Here is a 21220-nt window from a genome sequence, read left to right on the forward strand (position 1 = left end):
TTAGCATGGCTGCAGACTCTTGTGTTGTTAGACATTAGAAAGAGGCAGTAGAGCTTCATATTCAGATGTCATAAATGTTTTCAATTCATCTGTACAAAGATCTGTATACAAACTAGGACACCACCATAGTAAGTTTTTTTCTGCTAAAGTAACCATACTGCAGTCTTTCACATCATTATGCAGTTATGGAGCTGGAGAGTAAGAAAGCAAATGAGTCACAAAGGAGCCACAAAGAATATTTCCTGAATAGCTGCAACAGCATTGCATGCTCTGGCCCATCTTAAACATAAACCATGTGCTGGAAACTCTGATTCAAGACACCAGGAGCTATAATGCAAAAAACACACCCTGCAGACACAGGCACAAGTGAAACTCACACATTCAGATATCGTGCGCTGATTTCTTTTGACAACAGACTAATACTTATTGTTATGCACATACAGACAAAAACAACACATCCATAAGCTTTTCAAGTAGGAAATTTCTTTAATAAAGATGATAGAAATTATAGCTTATCTTAAAGCTGAATAATATCTGATCCTTAATGATTACAAGCAGGAAAGAAGAAAATATTATAAATACCCCCCATAGACCTTACCATGTACCTTGATTACGTGCTAGTGAGACACAGCCTTCTGATCATTTTATCTCAGTCCAAAATTGTATAAAAATCACCAGGTAAAATGAGTAGATGGTAATTTCCACCTATAAAGCATCTATCAGTAAATATAAAAATAAGTCTCATAAGTAAAATAAATAGAAGCACCTGAAGATTGCTTCATCCAGTCAGTGTGACAGGGATTTTGTCCTTCATTTCATGCTGTGTTCAAGTGCTCTTCGAAACAAATATTAACTATGAATGACATCAACATACGAAGCAAAGAAAACGTGGAGCTGAAATGTAAACGATACACTTCATCTTGCTCGTTCATTCATTTTGGACGGGACAGCTCCATTCATGGACACAAGCATGCGACATTTGGTATTGCACAGCGATGATATCACAGTTTCTCCCCGCAAACGTTAAAGAGACAAAGGGAGGTTGGTCTTTGGGTTGTCCCTCTATCTCTCTCTCTCTTTCATTGTCTAAACCCCGTTCTTCACCAGCTCGTGGACTCCATGCTCATCGATCATCAGGGTTGGCTGAAACTCTCGACCCTTCACCAACTCTTCAAGACCCTTAAAGAAGTATAGACATCATCAGGTCATTGTCAGTGGGTTTGCAGATTGAGTATTTCGGGTTGACAGCGGGAGCAGAGCAACATCTGGAGTTTGTATTTCATACGCAAGGCTTTGCCTTCTTACCTCTCCCCCATAGGACACCAGTGGGGAGATCTCGCATTTGATTGGCAGGTCTGTTCCATCCTTCAAGCTGTGTTGGAAAGGAGAAATACAGGGAGGATCGGAGGATAAAAAGAAACAGAATGAGTGATTGTCTCCTGAAAAAGGTAGAGTGGACTGTGGCTGAGAGAAGCAGCTGTGAATCCTTGACACAGCTGTTCTTCCACTGTGGCTTGTGATTAGAGTTCAAAGGCAGAGAATCACAGCTTCATCATTCCCAAACATGACCAGTGATTAGTCCTCTGACCTGTAACAGACTTCCTCTAGAAGAAAACAGATGAATGACAGGTAATGTGTATGCATTTCCACCCAGTGCTTTGGACGAACTGGAGGAAGTTTGCACAACATTACTGTCACTCAAACTGTTTATTTCTAGATAATCATTACAGATAACAATCACTAATCACACATCAGGTGTTTCAGTAATAATAATAATATAATAAAGGAATAATAAAGGAAAAGCTGAATGATTAAGCAGGAAGCTCACTCTTTAAGAGCCTGAATAACATTCATGGGTGTCATGAATGTTACTGAAGCACATGCTCATAGTTTTAAAAACAAGCTGGTGGATTTAAACTCAAAGGCAAACTAGCAAGCAATGATCAGCTGCCCCCGTCAGAACTATTTCACACACAAATCAAAAGGATTGTGATCTATTGCCATTGTTGCAGTTTGCCATAAAGTACGACTGGAGCCCATTACACAGCATGCAATACATAATATATTAGTAGTAACCATCTGAGGGGAAAATGATCTGTCAGCAGGTCATTATGACTGTACATCATCTGACCGGGACGTTAAGAGCACTGCGTTTTCAGTCGTTTAAACTGATCCTCGCTGTCATTTCCTTCATCACAACTGACTGTGAAGACACAGAGAAATTGCTGCCGCCTGGCATGTGTCCTCTCGGATTCCTGTTTTCAGTGGTAATGAAGGAAAGGGGACATCAAGAATCAGAAGTAGCGTTAACATGTCTGAGAGAGAGGGTAAGAAAGCCAAAACCCCATCACCATGCACTCAGTACTGCAGGGGGATAATTACTTTCTGTTGCCATCATCTGTGACACTGCCTGCTGCTCCGTCTCTGGAAACATTGCACGGGACACACAGGAGCAAGACCAAGCATGAGAGAAAGGGAAGTGAGAGTGTGAGGCTAAAAGAATATGATGTTGCTAACACAAACAAAAAAAAGCCAATGAATACAGTTTGTACACAAAGTGTGGAGAGTGTCTGGAAGGTGGGAATGACCACGAGGAACCTGCTTCTGCTTTCATGCTACACATGAAGTGTGTTTGTCCTGTGAAGTGACATGACATGCACAATGGTGTGTTTTAGCTGGCCGGCTGGCTGGTTGTGGTCACCTGGGTATGGCAGGCACGCGTCTGCCGTTCTCGTCGATGAAGTGGCCCCCGGCGTTGAGCACCCAGCGGTGGTGGAGGGACATGAGGGCGTGTCTGGCTGTGGTGGGGGTGTCCTTTCCGTCCTGGCTGTCCGCATTCTTCAGTGGGGAGAACTCGTCCTCCCGTAGCACTTCATACACAACAAATGTCCTGTTGGAAACACACGACATCAAATCCGCGCACAGGCAAGGAGCATCAGCACAGACTACCGAGAACTGGAATGAAATAATGTCATTAGGTGATTGATGAACTAAAAGTTAATGAACAACAATTTTGATAATTATCCATTTCAAAGCAAACATTCTCAAGTACCAGCCTTTCAAATAGAAGATTTGCTGCTTTTCTCTGTTTTATAAGTAAGTAACTGTAAGTTAAGTACTTTGGGTTTTGGACTGTTTGTTAACAAAACAAGCCAGGTGAGGATGTCAGATTGGGCTATGAGAGATTGGCACATTTAACTATTTTCTGACAATAAATAGGTTTATATTCATGAATATGTTAATAAATTGAAAAAAAAAATCATCAATTGTTTATGAGGCAATAAATTGCTAGTAGCTGCCCTGGCTTGCTCTGCATCTCATCAGTCTGTTTGTCGTAATCGAGGCAGATGGTTGGCATGAAAAACTGAATCTTGTTGCACTGATTATCTGATAATGCAATGACACAAAGCTGAAAACTCAACACAAGTTGATATGGGACAAATTTCAGGTGAATGTGTGAACAAATTTTTCCTGTAATAAGGGCACTGTCCTTGGTGGAAAAATGTATTCATTCTTTTATAGCCGTTCATAACTTAGTTTGTGTGTCACATGATGCTACAACACTGAGTGTGGTCACTACAGCTCTGGTCCTGCAGGATTGATACACACTAATCAGGCCACATGCTCTGTTACACAATAAAAAGCCACAAAAGATGCATTACATAGTAGAAGCTACTGAAGGATGCATTACCAACACTTGGCCAGTGAACAGCAACCAAATGTGCGATGCCCTGTGAGTAAGACACAGATAATATATGGCACATGTGGCCCCACAACAGACTACGAGAGCCCAGACCAAACAGTACAGAGAGAAGAACAGAAAACAGTGGGACCTTTTAAAAATCGAGCTGCAGAGTGAGTCAGCCCATCTGGATTCTGCTAGAGCTGCCAGTCTGCCAGTCTGGGCACAACTGTAATCCATCTCCTCAGCAACACCAAAAACTATTTCACATCATTTCTCCTTTGAACTACAGTGAATAAACCTTGAAGGAAGCTGGACATGTCTGCAGTGTTTTTCCATCAGTCAATCATTACAGGAATCCTTTCATTAGATGTAAAGTTCTATTAGTAGCAGCCTGACTCAGAGCTGATGTCATGTAACACTGGATGAGGTGGAATGAGTGAACAGCTCATAAACCTCCATCCTCCTGCAAAGAGCCTGGCAGGACCCGGTCTGCTGGACCAGACCTCGGAGCAATGGCATGACAGAGGCTGGTGGATAGGGATTGGGGCTGGAAAAAGTTCATGCATGGAAGGACAGATCAAGGACCAGTCAATATCCAGACTCGGAGGCTTGCCATAAGAACATATGCAAACCAGACACCTCTCAAAAGAAGCATAAGATATCCATTGTGTTCTTAATACTTTCAGTTTGAGTTATGATGCCATCGGCTGACACTGTCACACACACACACTCTGTGCCCTCTGTGGAAAAAATGCACTGTAACTCACTTGGCAAACTGGAAGATGTCAAAGACGAATTTTTCCATTTTAATCCCATTTGGTTTGTCTGGTTTGATTAGTTGACCCTGAGTATCCACATATGGGATCTTCTTCTGGGCCACGTGGTGCTGCAGCTTTGGCTCGTACTTCCTGATAGATGAAAATAGGAAAAAAAAAAAGAAAGAGCTTGCTGCACATTTACTGTATGATCATGGTGAGCTGCTTTTCATGCCAGAGGCAACCAGAGCCACAGAAAAATGTTCAGTGAGCATTAGTCTTACTGGACTACATCTCTGAGGAAGGAAAAGCTGAAGAAGTGATTGGCCACGTTTCCTGCATTGAACATCAGTCGACCGTCAGCGCTGCGCTTCTCGGCGGTCGCCAGGGTGATCTCGCTGTACTCCACCACCTGGTAACGCCCATCCACCTTGCAGACCACTCCCACCGCCTCGGTTGGATTGGTTTTCTCCACCACCTGGAAAATTGATTTTATAAGAAATATAAATTGCTGAACAAAAACTGTAGCCAGAAGGAGGAGACAATGAAATTATCAAATTGGTACTTTGGACATTGCCCCTTCAAACTTTCACTTTCTGCGGCCAGAGAGCTAAAGCCTACACCAAATGAAAAAAAAAAAAAAAACCCTCTCCCCATCTGTTGGTCCTTAATGACAGAGTAGAGTCCTGATGAGGAGGTTGGTGAGCGGGGTGGGGTGAGGGGTAGGAGGGGTGAAGCCACATGAACTGTAGTGGAGCTTAGTAATTTATGATGGGAGGGTGGGACTCTGCTCTGATCTGATCCTTCCATCTCTGCTCCACCGCACAACTCATAATGTCATACAGGAGCAGGGTCTGGATGATCTTCAGTCAAATATTTCATTTGATTCTGTGTTAGCTGGAAAACACAGTGAATGTAAAAATTCACTTCAGTGTGGTACTGCCGAAAAATATGGTGCCTAGACGCAGCCAGTCTACAAGAAGTTCAGATGCACAGATCTTACATTTTGAAACAGAAGTTAACTAGTTAACCCAGTTAATGAGATTTTAATGAAGATGTGGAAGCAAAACTGTGACACGATGAACTAGGAAAACCAGGAAACGTGAGGTTGCCATGGTGTTTAATTCATTTCAAAACCTATGCAGGAGAACCTCATGGCAATAATTAGTCACAAATGTCACATCCTGTTGCTCAAGCGGGAGAACAATAACAACATATTTGATCTTGTTACGACCTTAACAACAGTTTCCTAATACTTACAAGCCTGCCCTGTCTGGTTTACTGTTTGAATCTGCCATTGGTGGCATCCTTGGCAACAACAACTCAAACAACTTTTACAACAACAGATCCATGATGTCAAAAGTAATACACCACTCTGTGTTTCACAAGCCAACTGACAAGTAACTTGTAACCCAAGCAACCAAGTGTTTTTTGTAATATCAGCTCAATTTTTCCATCAAAAGTCCCCTCACATTGAGGTCCTTGTCACTGCTAAATTTGTAGAGGATGTGGGCAGTCATGTATCACCTCCTCCTTTGTTTCACTTTAGAGCATTAACACACATGTTTACCCCCACCAGATCCCAACTACTCTGAACAGGCTCCCCAAATCATACAGTCGAAGTCAATATTGCATTTTTGATAAGATATGTAGAATAACAATAATATACCATCAGAAAATATCTATGTTTAAATGGTTTCGATGGTCTTATTTAAAAATCACTCACAGTCTGGACCCATGTTGTCCCTTAGGTTTCAACCATCAAGACTGTATCACATACAGTTTTTGCTTTGTACTGTAGAAATTGTAAGACAGAAAAGATAATGTCTCCATGTATTTGAATATCTTCATCTCATGCTAATTTGGATTTTAGCTTCATATGGAGTCATGTGTAACTTTGTCTTCGTCTTTTTTGATTCACTAAATATGTAAGAGAGGACAAATCACTGGAATATAAGAAACATTTTTTGCAGATCAATCTCCTTCCTTAACTTATCTCAAACCGACAGACCTGTTCTGAGTCGCTTCCCAACTATTTATTCATGTACAGTATGTTAGCTTTACTTATACATGTTACTACCTACACAAAAATGAAAAGATTATGAAAAAAAAAATGAAGAAAAGTTATAATTAATCATGAAAACTGCTAGTGGAAAGGTTTCCAGTTCAACCACTGTACCCTGAAAAGCATTTTTCCCTCCCCAAAATGAGAGTACACTCTGTCCAAAGAAACTGTTTAGGAAAAAGTGTCATCTTCTCAAAACACTCATGTCATCTGAGACCATGATGAAAAGTGGGGGAAGATTCTGGGCTCAACCCTCAAATTTCCTAGAAAGCTATAATGAATTTACTGCTCAAAAAGACTTCAGGAGGAGACAAAGTGGCCTGTATCGCCACCCAGTGGTGAGCTGCAGGAGGTGCGGCTGAGTAGAAACTCGACAGTTAAAACTGTTGTGACAGCAAACCGACCACACCTCTTAATACAACACTGCAACTCACTCGAGAGATATTATTCTACAGCCATCACTGTAAGGGACCTCCTGGAATTTAACAAACTGGAATGACTGATCAAACTGGATCACATTCAGCATCCATGGCTCGACTGCTGACGTAGTTTGTTCACTTGTTAAGTCACACTTATTACACATTTCAGTATTTGAAATACTAGTATTGACACTTCTTGGCCTCATTTGAGAGGATATATCCATTGAGTGCATTCAAAATGTCATTATGACTTCCTGGACTGATAAAAGATGAGCTTATCAATGTTACAGCCAAGGACCATTCTATCAATCAATTTTATAACAGGAATATAATAAGTCAGCTACTGTGTCAACCTTTGTTAATCTTATTTTTTTGTTTAATGTAGTATCTGATGTACCTGGAAGACTTTTTTACTGCCATGCAGAACACAACTAAGCGTCATTATTATTACAAAAATAAATGTAAAAGTTGCTACCTTATGCAGCATCACAATTCAGGTATTGTGGCGTTAAAAAGTAACACTATGAAACCAAAACATTAGGATCTTTAAAACTGAAATAATAATTCAGTTTCATACCAGAATAGCCCTATAATTCATCTCATGAGCAGCAGAGATCCCAGCTACAGACAGAAAGAGCAGGGGGTATGACCAACCTTAGCTCCACAGTCCGCTCCCTTCTGCACACAGAAACCCACAAAGGCGGGGTCTGCCACTTTGACCAGGATGTTATCTACACAATACACATGGATGAACTCGATCCCCCTCCGCTCCATGTCATCCATGATGCCCTGGTTCCCCAGAGCTCTGTAAAGACCCCCGTTTCCATCTGAGACACAAGCACAGACAGACTTGTTTGAAACACAAGAACTCCACTTGGCTCTCATACACAACCAAAGCCAGAAATCACAAATCCTGAGGGAGCTTACCAGGGGCCATGGAGAGTTTTCCTTTATTCTCCAAGATGATCTTGCCGTTGTAGTCCATGGCTGGAAGCATGCCCTGCTGAAAGAAGATGATGTTGTTCTTGTCTAAGCCAAAGTAGTTATGTTGTGAGAAGAAGTCCTTTGTGGACTCCATCGTCCTCCCACTGGTCATGATGTACCTGAAGGCAACAGAGAAGGAACTTAATACTGATTCATGCACTGTTTATATTCCTTTCTATTTTAAAGATTTTTTTACAAGAGTAAAACAAGTATCTGAGGGAGAGGGGGATACATGCTTAGTAAAACAATTCCAAGTAAATAAAAATCTTCTTCTTCAGAGGCCATTCACAAAAACATGACTTAAAACTAAGCTGACCTCTCCCCCAGACAGGAACATAAAAGGTTCAACTATATGGCAGACAATAAAAAAGAAACAGCTTCCTTACAGAATCCAAGCTACTGACCATTATATCATTCTTCCATTTCAGACATAAGCTTCAGTTACTGTTAATCCCTAACTGCAGCGTTATAAAGACTTTGTGCACTCCACTGCCTTCCTGGTATCTCTATCATTCAAACCCTCCCTGCTCCACAGGGAACTAATCTGTTTCCAGTAACATAACTCTCTTGATTGAGTTTCCTTTGATGCTCACAGTGATTTGACCCAGTTAGTCGACATGCAAACACAACTGGGACAAATGTTTTTAGCTCTTCTTAAATGAATAAAGACACAGTATTTCGTCGCTTAGATCTGTTTATTTTTCGCAAATAATGCAGCAGATTCAGCTGAAAGGCTCAGTAACTAAAATGCCTTAGTCAACTCTTCCAAAATAACCTCCCAAAGCACAACACAATGTCTTACCAGGGAATACAGCACTTGATTTTGTGCTTCTGCTCAGCCAGCTGTTGCAGTTTCAGAATGCGTTCAGCCTGGATCTGAAAGAGGGTTTTGTGGGATGGCAGCCCCACGTCGTACATGCCTTTGGGGTAAGAGACCCCTAGTCTGGTTCCTTGGCCTCCAGCCAGCAGCAGGGCCGCAACTTTACTCTGAGAGACGCACTGAAGACCTGAAGGGGCACAGAGCAGAACAGTTTGAGCTGTTAAACAGTAACATTAACATCAGATTACTTAAGAGTATGTGTCCTTTAAAGTCTATTTAAGACAGCAAAACATATCTACAGTATGTCTATACACTGATATGATGGAATATGATCTCAATTTACCAGTACAATATCTAATCTCTAATGATGGCCATAGTGCAGCCTTATTGTCTTTGTAAGAACATCTTAGATAAATAACAACAAACCGAAACAATGCTGATACAATTTATTAATAAAATTTAATAAGCAGTTGCCCAACATTTTATGACAAGTACTACAGGACTTTAGCAATGTTACATACTAAATTAGCTCTGAACTGAAATCTAATAACCCTGCCCATGCATCTGATTGCCTTTATTGTGGTCCATTGGTTCAATGGTTTATAATGGTTCCAGTTCATATTACATAAACTCCTGCTACGTGACTTAATATCCAAACTCTTCCTTCTTGTGAGTGCCATAAGACATAGTTTATACCCATATACTGGGCGGGGGCCTGCTAGACTTTGACTACATTCACAGACCTACAAACACACTCACTTATACACACACACCACACCCTGTACACAGATTTGGTCCCAACAAGGCAGGATGACCTCATGAACGAGGGTCAAGCAGCAACTCTATTTACGTCAGGCCCAAATTAAAACCAGATGTTCTCCTCTGCCTACCTCCACTGTCATCCTCCCCCAGGAAAAAAAAATCTCACTGAATGGTCAGACCCCCACTGCAAGAGGGATTGCGTAAAGCATAATGAACAATGCAAGCTGACTTACTCATGTTTCAAATCTACGCTGGAGACTGAGACTGGGAGTAGTTTGTGAGTTTTGAAAACCACACAGCAGGAAAATGGGGAGTTTCTGATGCTACTCAGTTGGGACTTTGGGATAAGCTGTTACATAAGCACACAGACCCATCTTTATATCATAGCATCTGGGTTTCAGTGTGATGTTTTAATCCCCTCTAGGCTTCCCAGGCTGATACCAGAAAATCTCTCCTGTCACCTGTGAGCAATCATTGGGTATTTGAAAGAACAAAACTTAATTGCTAGGCTGCAGTCTCTCTAGATAATATTGTGCATGCAGTAACTAGGCTAGTCTTGTTTAACAACTGATAATTGCACCCATCTCTCTCTGACTGTATGACACTGTAATAAATCCAATAAAACACTGCCATTATAACATAAAGCAGACTATCAGGGAGTAGCTGCATGAATAAATATTCTGTGGGCAGTAACACTTTCAAAGGTGCTCACCTACTAGCTCCCAGTCTTTGAGACTCTCCCTGTCCCTCGTCACACTCCCTAGCACCTCCCGGGGCACCGGCTCCATGCGGGCGTCCATCTTCTCATGTTTGCTGCTGCCGGATGTCTCCATGGCGTTCTTGAAGAATCCACTGATCTCTTTAAAGTCCATCCCCTGGAGGTCGTGGGTCAAGTCGACCTGCTCCTCAGGGCTCAGGTCATTCCAGAACTGTAGGAGGTGAGACTGGCCGGCTTCAGCCAACCTCTGGGTGAGTCCGCTGGTGCTGGGGTCCATGATCAACAGTGGTTTTGATTAAGTCTGCCACACTGAAACACAGACAAAACATGGGATGAGAGGTGAGGTCATTTCCTGGAGGAGATCATTTGATTACATTAAGGAGGAAACTACATGAATTCATTCACAAGGAAAGGAATTTGATATTCCTCAAAGTTACACACCTGGTACCTGGCCATAATGAAGGAGGATAACGTTTACAGCATTTGGTTGATGGCTGGTTGAAATATTTTTTGGTGGGTGGAGTTGTTTTGATGTAAATTGGACTCATGACCTTAGTATTCCTACAATCCTCCCTGGCAACTGCTGGTAAGACTAGTGCAACCAGTGGCAATATGTGACATTTGCATTTTAAACAGGAACTGTATGTAAACGCATAATTTAAGTAATTGCCGTAAGGATAAAGTTCACTCTTTGTTTGAACCAACACCCACAATGAGCAGCTTGCTGGACCAGGAAATCCTCACAATATTACTGGAGGGGACTTTTTAACATTTGAATGGGATGCTGAGGGCAACAGTAACATACGCCCATTGATTTACTTGAAAGTGCTAGCTGTCAGACATTAACCATGATATAATTCAGATTTTAAATATTAATAAATCGTTCAGATTTTAGGTCTTCGGGAGGTTTTGTCAAGTTTCACAGAGGATTTTAAAGTTAAGGCTATTCTCCCCACCAAAACACAGCAAGCATGCCTCAATGAACTCTCAGCAGAGACATAGCGTGGTGAAATGAGTCAGATTGCTGTTACTACACGCTACCATTCACAATAAGACTGAATTTCTGTCTATCGTCTGGCTGAGTTATATTTATCAGTCACCGTGGTTAGCCGTTGTCTTCAGCAGGAGCAGCACGCGACTGACAGCGGCAACAACCGGAGCAGAGCAGATGCTAGCAGCTATCCGTCTAACTATCAACTCAGTGAAAACGTTAAAGATATTATGAATGAAATATTCAAGTCTCACCTCTCTCAAGCACTCCTCTGGGCTTCAAGACCATTAATGCCAGTGTCTGAGAGATTTCTGGTACTGGTTACGACGCCTCCCAACCGGACTACACCTCCTGCTACGTCACGTTTGACGTGGCACTACCGGCGGCGCTGGGAACGTGTGTGTGTACGGCTGCTTTCAGGTGATCCTCGTAAATTTAAGTTGTCCCAATGTCAGAGAGAGCTTTGGCTGTGCAGAAATTCTGGACAGATTTGGAAGACTGCTTATTAGAGAAGCAAAATGTCAACAGAGGTGGAAAGTAACATTTACTCTAGTTTGCTTACATACAGTTTTCAGGTACTTGTAATTTACAAAGGGGAATATTTACATGTTTGAAATATTTTATACCACTACTATTGCATCTTTTGAGCACCTTAGTTACTGGTTGCTTTTTGGAGTAACACTGTACATTTAAAATTTATTTACCTTCATTCTGACCAGCTGCAACAAGAAAACGCCACTTTTGCATCGATCACATCACGTTATGTCACATCAAGTCAGAACAGTTACATGAGGTCACATGAGAATGCACCTGAAGACAACACATAGCAACCATCGAATTCTCTACTCTCCTCACGTCACTGCCTACGGTCATAACCATTATAGGAACTTTGTTATGGTGACATCATCTCATCTTGGGGTTTCATCCATGTAGGTATTGTGAGAACTGACTGTACAGGAGCTCTTTGAGTAACTGCTCAGTCAGGATGCACATGTATCACAGTTTGTGGATATGATAGCGTAAAGTGAAGGGCCTGATCCACAGGGGCTATGAAAAATAAGAGAGGACGTGCTTGACGGCAGAGTGGTAACAGACAGTGCTGAGCGCACTTGTTTGCACTGGACAAGCTGAAAAAGAGCGACCATGTATTTGTTCAGAATAACTATGATCTTGCTACGTTTGGTCAGTCACTCAAGTATCCACGAGACAATCATTTAATAAATAACACTATATCCTTTTTATTCCTCAGTGTTCAACTCAGCCACACGGTGGCGACACGGCCATCTTCGAGGCGGAAACAGTTTGCAGTCATCAGGTACAATATTGTTTTGGTCCTCCTCCTAGACAGCTAGGTGCTCTGTTTCATCTGCCACATTTCTACTGACTGCTCAAGGAAATGAAGAAGCTTTTCGATGATTTTAAGAGAGACATTAAATTTAAATCCGCAGGACCTGGAAAAAAGCTAACAGAAGATACCAGGCAAGTAGCGAACTTTTCACAGCTGTTACAGTGCTAACCACAGCTAGCTACATAGCTAACTAGCCAACGGTTTGCAAAATCGAGCTAGCTGACAGCTAGCTGCTGGTCGTTAATTATTACTGGGCCGTTATTGGTGTGTTGTTAAGCTGACGAACAATGTTGAGCAGTGATTTTCATTGTATGCGAGTATAGCTTGTAATGTCTATCACTGTTAGCAGATTGATTACATAATACTCAGGACAGTGGGAGGCGCCCATCTAATTTCAGGGCAGCTAACAGTTAATCCTTGACCAAGCTCATTTAGCCGATGGTCTGAGTAACGTAAAGTGACCTCTCAACGTTGACTAGGCGACCCAGGATTAAACTGTTCATTAGATAATTGGCTATATCAGTGTCAATGTTGTCGTTAGCAAATGAAATACTCTGGGTTAGCTTTTATTTGGGGAGGGCGACCTAGGGCCCAGCGTTAGGTCATAACATGTCTCCTTAACTTCGCTTTTCTGTCCTCATAACTCCACAGCACCAAGCCGGAGGTGTCGCAGAGCAGCTCCAGTGCCAAGCAGCAGGACCGCTATGCTCCCAGTGAAGGAGCTCAGAGGGCTGGAGCCGCAGCTCTGGCCAGGATTGAACAGCAGTCACGGCCGAAGGTCCACACCTCTCACGACGCCATCAGGAACCAGGGTGAGACATGACAGCCGTAACATTACAGTGATTCACTCTGGGTGGTGTCTGAAGCCAGACTTTTATTGTTTTTGGATAATGGGACATGAATGCTTTGAGTAAAGTTGCTTTGGTTAAGTCATTACATGCAGTTGTGGTAAAAGGCTTGGGGACATGGAGCCTTATTCAGATTAGGGTGAGAGGTTTTGATAATGAAAACATACAGTAGTTATAATTTAAGATGCAAGTTATGGATTGGCCATTGCCACCAGACTGTTGGTCATAGAAAGTCACACTCATGTGACTCCAGTACTAATTTTACTCATAGTATTTGAACCAATTGTGTGACTGTGTGTTTGTGGACTTCTACTGGAATACAAATTGAAAGTTAACAACAGACAAAAACTGTTGTAGCCTCTTGTTGAAAGCCACTTAATGACCATTAAAAAGGCTTTTCTGCTTTGTGTAAAATACATGTCATTACAATTCTTTGCACATCTAGGATAACTGAGATTGCTGACATTAACTTAAAAACCATATTACTGCATCCCTGAGCCTGGTGGTCTTTTTTTTTTTTAGTGCCTATGATCAGTCCACAATTATAAAAGTGTAGTGGTTTTTCTTTGGCCAGTAGTCCATTTTTTCTGTGTGTTAGACTGCTAGCTAAGGGTTTGATTATCTGTTGATTATGCTAAATACACGGGTCACTAGAAGAGACATATAATTGTGTGACTTTCTGTATGTGCTTGTAGTCAAAAGAGAACTGGAGGCAGAGGCAGCTTCATTGGCTGAGAAAGATAAGGCAGCAGTAGCAGAGGTATGTACAGTATGACACTGATTTGTCGGGTTAAATCAAGGTCTCTGAAGTGACACTATCAAGATTATATCCGGCTCATGGTGATGAATGACAATTTCTCTCCAGGAATCCAAAGTGCCAGTGAAAGATCCCGCCTGTCTTTCAGTGTCAGGTGTGTATTTCACCTGTCCACTAACGGGGGCCACTTTAACTAAGAGTGAGAGGGAAATACACATTAAAGAGGCCATTTTAATGGTACGTCCTAAGATATCATCATTTGTTCTTGTTGTGGTTGAGATTAGAATGTGTTTGAAACACACTAATGCCAATTGAAATGATGTACTGTTAATAAAACATACTGTGTCTTCACTGTCAGCGGTTTGAGGAGGATGCAGTTGAGGCCTCTGTTATGATGATCCATACGTTTAACAAAGACAGAGAGAAAGTGAAAGCTGCTGTGGACATCATAAGCAAGTAAGACACTTTGAGTGACTGATAATAATACTAATCACTGTTGAAAGATTATGTTTAACTAGGGATGATCTCCTCATTGACATAATATTTTAAAGAATGCTGTTTTTCATATTTCTTTATTGTTTTTTCAACAGGTATGTCGATAATATATGTAAGTGTCCCTCAGAGGAGAAATACAGGAAGATTAAACTCAGCAACAAGGTGTTCCAGGTGAGTAAGAAAGTAGAGTCCTAGTATTTTTTTTTATCCAATTATCCAAAAGAACTAATAATATCTTGATCAATTTTATGGAATCCCTTTGTTTTTTTTTTCAGGAGAAAGTACGTTCTGTGGAGGGCAGTAGAGAGTTCCTGCAGGCCTTGGGCTTCACAAGCATTATGCTTCCTGTAGAGGGTCAAGGTAAATTAATCTTGCCACTTCTGAGGAATATCAGCAGGGTATTTTGTTTGTCATTACGTATTTTCACTTGTCCTCACCTTTCCTGGAGATCAGAGGAGGAAGAGGAGTTCCTCGTGCTACCAGAGCAGAGTTCCGACGCCCTGGAGTTGATGAAGGAGAGGAGGGATCGTCTTCAGAGAGGAGAGCCGGTCAGAGCTCAGCTGGACAGACAGCCCCAAGCTTTCAGACCCTCTCCCAACGCCCAACGCTTCGAGCTGCCGCCAGAGTTCTACAACCTGACGGCAGAGGAGCTCAAGAGGGAGCAACAGCAGAGGTACAGACGCCCTCTTAATAAATGTTCCAGTCAACGCTGTAGTAACTGGATTTATTGATAAACAATATTGAATGTTTGGCTATTAGACTGTATATTGCAACAGATTTTTGTGAATTGGTGGAGACGCCATCAAAGGAGGCTAACATTTTAGAGAACCTGCACCCAGTGTTTCTTTGTGTGTGTTGTGTGTGTTTCTCAGGAGTGATTTGGTGGAGAAGAACGCCATGCTGCGCACAAAAGCCATGAGGGAGAAGGAGGAGCAGAGGGAGAGAAGGAAATACAACTACACCCTGCTCAGGATCAGACTGCCTGATGGAAACCTGCTACAAGGTAAGAAACTTCCAGGTTGTTAAAAACCTGGAGAACGTTGGTTTTTCATACAGATGGTAATGACTCGGTAAAAACTATTTGTGATTTCAGGCACCTTTTATGCGTGGGACCGGCTGCCTGTGTTGTTTGGGTTTGTACGGGAGTCCCTGGTGGACGGCTGGCAGCCATTTGAGCTCATTGCTCCTGGAGGTCAGAAACTAGAGGAGGCTGAGGAAGTCGCTCTCGCAGAGCGTAACTTGGTGAGTGAAAATCAGGGACATCTCATGAAAGCGGCCTACTTAAAGCAATGTATCTAACTTACATTAATTTATCATGTATTATTTATTTTTGGTGCATGACATTCTTTAGATTATCACCAGGTTTTTCTACTATAAACAATGAAAAGACAGAAACCACCAGTGAATTCATCTATCTAACAAGTGCTGTCTGTGCTGCCCAAGTCTGACTCAGCTGTTTGCCTCAGAGCTCCATTGCTATTGAAAAATGATTAGAAACACATCAGTGAGCCACCCTGATGTCCCCAGCAAATGTAGAGTTTGTGGCGGTTTGAGCAATGTTTGTGAAAAACTGCAGTGGGCATCTGTGTTGTTATCATTTACCGAGTACATTATTGAAACAAACGATCAAACATAGTATCAGTAGTGACAATAATTGTGTTACAGTGTTGTTTTTTATGCCATCCTATATGTGCAGTTTTCTCTGGTCAGCTAATGTGTACGTATGTCTGCATGTTTTCTCTCAGGTCCCTGCAGCTCTGCTCACTTTTGCCTGGGATGCAGCTGTGCAGGCAGATATTGCAGCTGCAGGTGGGAAGAGCCCCACCCTTCTCAAACCAGAGCTGCTGGAAACCATTCGAACCCTGAACTGAGCAGACGTGCCCCTGAACTCTCCGTGCTACCTTCCTCCCTGGCACAACAGCGGTGAAATTGCTCCTTACAAACAACTAGTGATGTGTATTTTTACAAATGCTAACTTAAGTCATTAGCAGTGATAGACTAGGGGCAACTTCACCCTGACGCGCTTGTTTTGCTGAGCATCCCCTTATCTCTCCGCTGTGGGGATAATGTCCCCCTACAGTCTATCTCAGCAGCACATTCTGTTGAAAGACGCACTGCTAACAGATTTAAGGAGAAAGCAAGGGACAAGTGTTGTTTTGTGATGCATCCTGAATGTACATGCTGTGTAGTGAACAGACTCAGTGGCAACAGTCCTCTGTGCTCTACCCCACAGTCAACCAGTCAGGTATACTTCATGTGGCATGTTGAGAGACCTTGTTTTAACTGTGTCACCTTTTCCTCCTGATTTTGTTTCAAGGTAAACAGTCTATCTTGCTTACATAACAGTTACATTATATAGAGTGTACATCTTTGACTGCACAGTCACTTAGAAGAAAATCAACAATAGTGAAGGCAAGTAAAGCTGGTCAGGTACTATTGTTGAATCATACTTAGTATCTCAGCACCTACAGTAGGTCCTGCTGGGTGTCAGCGCACTGGCTTTACTGGAGATTTGAAATACTCTACGTTTTGTTTGGCAAAGTTCAAGGTTAACTCAGTGTTTTGTCTGTCAACTGATGAATGGCTGATCTGATTTGGTCTGATATGAGTCTGGCTCCAGTACTGTAAACATAAGCTTCTGTCACTCGTTTGTCCTCTTCTCTGCAGTGGCCTTGCACTCCTGACTGTTGTACATCTGGCTTTGGTGGATGCTTCAATAATTAAAACGTCAAATGTAGTGAATATGTATGAGCACAAGCCCAGAATCACAAATCATGAATCAAACCTGTTTTTTCTGGATAGTTTGACTTCAAACCAAGGTCCAAAGCTGGAGCAAATATTTACAGATAAGGGCCTCAATCTACAAAGTTTTGTTAGAGTGTTAGCCATGTGCTGTCAACCAAAATATTTTCTTCTATTTTACCAGTATGAAGCACTTTTAAGGATTATTTTAAACACTAGGAGGAGAGTTCACTAAATATGGAATTACAACTACTCACTACTCAAGCGATAAATGGTTTAACTGTAGAGGCTCACTGCAGAAACTTCATGTAACCAACTTGCTCTAGCATGCAGGCAGTCATTAGTTACAAGTCTGTTAAAACTGGCAGCATGGAATCCTGTTGTCCTGGTAGTGGTGGTTTTAATTAGGGCCCGAGCAACGAGTTGCGTGGGCCCAACGGGGCCATGCAACGAGTTGCAAGGACCCTCTTGTTTTCGGTCTGTTTATTATTATTATTATTATTATTATTATTATTATTATTATTTTTTTTCTTCTTTTTCCGCCTCTTAGATCGGCTTTTTGAGGGCCTTAACATGCGTGAAAACTTACCAAAATTTGCAGACGCGTCAGGCACGGCGAAAAATTTAATAATTTAGGGGTCTTGAGCATGGGCGTGGTAAAATGCCCTCGGTAGCGCCACCTACATTTTTAAACGGAACAGCCCCTCAAGCCCGTTGCGCCTAAAAATCTGAAAATCTGCACACATATGTAACATCCCATGACGCACCAAAAAGTCTCTTGGAGCCATATTCTAAACCCAACAGAAAGTATTTTTATTTTGACCGGAAGGTGAAAAAATTGTGTGTTTTTGGCCATTTCCAGGGGTCGCTTGAACGCGAACTAGTCCTAGACGCATTATCCCATTGACTTCAAAACTTAATAGTATGTTCTTAAGACATAGACGATGTTAAATTGCGGCAGATTTTGAGTTTTTGTTGAAGGGCGTGGAAGTTATGGCCCCTCAAAGTTCGATTACTCGCCACGAAACAGGAAGTTGCTTTATTTTTGCTATATTTCGGCCATACTTTGTCCAAACTGCATCAAACTTTACAGGATTGTTAATGGTACCTATCTGCACACATCCATATGTCAATATTCATACAATTGTTGTAGCGCCACCTATTTATAGCAGGAAATGACATATTTTATAGTGTGATGTCCAGTTTCTAGACGGGTGACCAGATTGACTTCAAATGTTGTCAGCCCCTCCTTGACAATTTTTGGAAGACTGGCTCCGAAAATTGTGAGTTTGGGTCGAAGCGTGTGCCGGTTCTGGCCCGTCAAAGTTCGGAAACCCAACTTCCTGTTTGAAACCTCAGATTTTGGGGTAACTTCCTGTTGCGACTCTCTACTTTATCCTACAGATGGAGCCATTGTATTACTCTTTGATGGGTTTTTGGAAGGGGGTCTCTGTGTGTGTGTGTCTGTGTGTGTGTGTTTGAGGGGGGAGGGGAAGAGGAGTTGATTGAGTCTGTGAGAAGCTGCCACAGGGAGGTTACAGTCAAGAGAGCCATGAGCTGTCACAGATGATGAGTTCTGAAAAATATTATCACAGAAAATAATTAGCATAAAAGCTTTTATTTTAAATTTGTTGCAACAAATTCAGGTTTCTTACAGCATTTTCCTTATTGAAAACTAAATTCTACCTGAAATGTATCAATAAAAATCTTCTTTTGCAGTTAATGTCACCAGTTTATAGTTTAGTTTTAATAGCATTCCCTGTCACTGATGTGCCTTTAATTATCGGTTCTATCAGGGATCATTTATGTGTTTATCTTACGGGGGTGAGCCACCTCACAGGTTGGTTATATTACCTGTTGACCTCAGCTCAGTGAGCTAAGACAATGTTTAATGCAGTGTTTTTTCTGATATGAAAATGGATATTATTCAGCACATCTAACCTCAGCAGGCCCCTCTTCAGAAACTCATATCTGCAGATGTCAAAGCTGGCTCAAAAAATTAAACTGGCTTCAAATTAATTTTAAGGAATTGTAGGTTATTTTGAATTCATGTAATCTTTCTCCATCACCCTTTCTGTTTCTTTCCATCTCTCTACTCATCTTCTCCCATATGTCTCCCCTTGACCAAAGCTGAGCGTGGATTGATGCTGTCTTTACAGTTTGGTTTTGATCAGTTAGGAAATTTCACACGGGGTCAGCTGATTTTTTCGTGTTACTCAGTGTACGGCGACAGGAAAAGTGCACTAGGTCCACGGGCGTCGAGGTGAACCAGCTGAATATAAGCCACTCAAGTTGACGACAAGTGCATTGAAAAGTAAAAGCTGCTGGCCTTTACCTTTTCTTTGTCAAAGCGCCTGTTCGGCAAGTAGTTAGTAAAGTAATATTTTCAGCCTTGTCCACAGTCTCATAACATGTTTAACAGGAAGCACAGCACGCTGGTTAAGCTCATGGCAAACTGTTACTAACAGCTAAAATGAAAGCTTGTCTGTATATAGTCTAACTGGTTAGTTTGTCACTAATCTCCAAATTTTGCAAATTGCTATAAACTTCACTCTCTTAAACCAGTAACAGTCTGAGCTGGACTGATAGGGGTCTGTATGGATAAAGATAAAATCCTAATGATACCCATCCCTACAGCTGGTTAGTGGCTTCGCCCTGACTTTAGGCAGATGAGATATTCACTGTTCAAATAACTTCATTATAAGCCTTGTTTAAGCATAAATGATTTATATATGCACCCAATAACAGAACTTAAAAAAATGCTTTTGCTCAAAGCTCAAAGCTTTTAAACTCAAGTTAAAACTGAGTTTTATCTCCTTTTGGGAGGGGGTATCTGTGTGTGTGTGTGTGTGTGTGTGTGTGTGTGTGTTTGTGTTTGTGTTTGAGGGGGGAGGGGAAGAGGAGTTGATTGAGTCTGTGAGAAGCTGCCACAGGGAGGTTACAGTCAAGAGAGCCAAGAGCTGTCACAGATGATGAGCTCTGAAAAATATTATCACAGAAAATAATTAGCGTAAAAGCTTTTATTTTAAATTTTTACATCTCGGAAGTGTGAACTGTTACGCCAGCGTGTGCCCTGCGACCTGCGTTGACCCCGCGGTTGCCGGGGTCCCGCGGTCGCCGCTCCCCCGACGGGCGCCGGGTGCGAGGGCCCGTTCAACGCTGCTCGCAGCTTTAATTAATCTTGAGTCTTGCATTTGTTTGTATCAAACACATTTCCTTTGGATAAAAAAGGGTATATATTTCACAGTGGGAGTAGTGACACCTACCATTTCACAGCATCCAGTAAATGTCTTAGATCCACCTTTTTCCCTGGAATGAAGGTTAATACATTTGTTTTGGTGGCAGTTTTGCTGTATGAGAATATACGTATACACCAGGCAAATCTGTAAGAGCTAATTATAGATTATATTTTCTCCTTCTTGTGGTTGGTTAAGATGACAACAACCTACCTCTCACCACTCATCTAATACATCCCAAGTGAGTTGTACACAAACATGCAACAGTAACAGATCTTTGAAGTTGTGTTTTTGTTTTGTCACCACCTTAAACCAGTATCAGTATCATTTATTCACCAAAAACAAATATCTTGTAACTGTTGCCTGTTTAGAAACAAGCGGATGTCAAGTATCTGTTTCATGCAGAATCTGATACAGTCCCACCATGAGCGAGGCCAAGTCAGCCATAAGAAACATTTCTGCACTCCACGGGTGTTCAGTGGAAGGGTGTAATTGTAATTTATCAGCATTGTAACCTTATTAAAATAATCAGTGAGCAGTTGTAATCTGTCCAGATGTTCTGAGTTGTGTTCTGTTGCTTTTTAACCTGCCTGTT

The 21220-nt window shown here is 41.8% G+C and overlaps 2 protein-coding genes across 3 annotated transcripts; one reads left to right on the plus strand and one right to left on the minus strand.

Annotated features, from left to right (window-relative positions):
* Nucleotides 1-466: 466 nt before the first annotated feature.
* uap1 (UDP-N-acetylglucosamine pyrophosphorylase 1) lies at nucleotides 467-11592 on the minus strand. Of its 2 annotated transcripts, XM_018670174.2 has the most exons (11): nucleotides 11454-11592; nucleotides 10203-10517; nucleotides 8711-8915; nucleotides 7852-8027; nucleotides 7579-7751; nucleotides 4725-4918; nucleotides 4453-4593; nucleotides 2702-2890; nucleotides 2383-2424; nucleotides 1306-1372; nucleotides 467-1179 (listed from the first exon to the last, which is right to left on the minus strand). In XM_018670174.2, the coding sequence occupies exons 2-11, from the start codon at nucleotides 10483-10485 to the stop codon at nucleotides 1087-1089; spliced, it is 1563 nt and encodes a 520-aa protein (XP_018525690.1). In that variant the 5' UTR covers nucleotides 10486-10517; nucleotides 11454-11592; the 3' UTR covers nucleotides 467-1086. The 2 variants fall into 2 exon arrangements, with proteins under 2 accessions (XP_018525690.1, XP_018525691.1); XM_018670175.2 differs by lacking the exon at nucleotides 2383-2424.
* Nucleotides 11593-12514: 922 nt separating this feature from the next.
* ubxn6 (UBX domain protein 6) lies at nucleotides 12515-17389 on the plus strand. The gene is made up of 11 exons (XM_018670176.2): nucleotides 12515-12678; nucleotides 13199-13359; nucleotides 14091-14155; nucleotides 14261-14389; nucleotides 14511-14608; nucleotides 14743-14818; nucleotides 14923-15007; nucleotides 15101-15320; nucleotides 15520-15650; nucleotides 15741-15889; nucleotides 16393-17389. Exons 1-11 carry the CDS (start codon nucleotides 12596-12598, stop codon nucleotides 16516-16518), a joined length of 1323 nt encoding a protein of 440 aa, XP_018525692.2. The 5' UTR covers nucleotides 12515-12595; the 3' UTR covers nucleotides 16519-17389.
* Nucleotides 17390-21220: the final 3831 nt, after the last annotated feature.

The sequence above is a fragment of the Lates calcarifer genome, linkage group LG17, assembly GCF_001640805.2.
Source record: "Lates calcarifer isolate ASB-BC8 linkage group LG17, TLL_Latcal_v3, whole genome shotgun sequence".
Classification (NCBI taxonomy): Eukaryota; Metazoa; Chordata; class Actinopteri; family Centropomidae; genus Lates; species Lates calcarifer.

Coding starts and splice junctions, on each gene's coding strand:
- uap1 (XM_018670174.2), bottom strand. CDS start 10,485: ATGGACCCCAGCACCAGCGGACTCACCCAGAGGTTGGCTGAAGCCGGC. Junction 7,752..7,851: donor AAAACTCTCCATGGCCCCTG/GTAAGCTCCCTC, acceptor CTTGTGTCTCAG/ATGGAAACGGGGGTCTTTAC. Junction 1,373..2,382: donor ACAGATGATGGCAACAGAAA/GTAATTATCCCC, acceptor TTTCCAACACAG/CTTGAAGGATGGAACAGACC.
- ubxn6 (XM_018670176.2), top strand. CDS start 12,596: ATGAAGAAGCTTTTCGATGATTTTAAGAGAGACATTAAATTTAAATCC. Junction 15,651..15,740: donor TGATGGAAACCTGCTACAAG/GTAAGAAACTTC, acceptor TTGTGATTTCAG/GCACCTTTTATGCGTGGGAC. Junction 15,890..16,392: donor CTCTCGCAGAGCGTAACTTG/GTGAGTGAAAAT, acceptor GTTTTCTCTCAG/GTCCCTGCAGCTCTGCTCAC.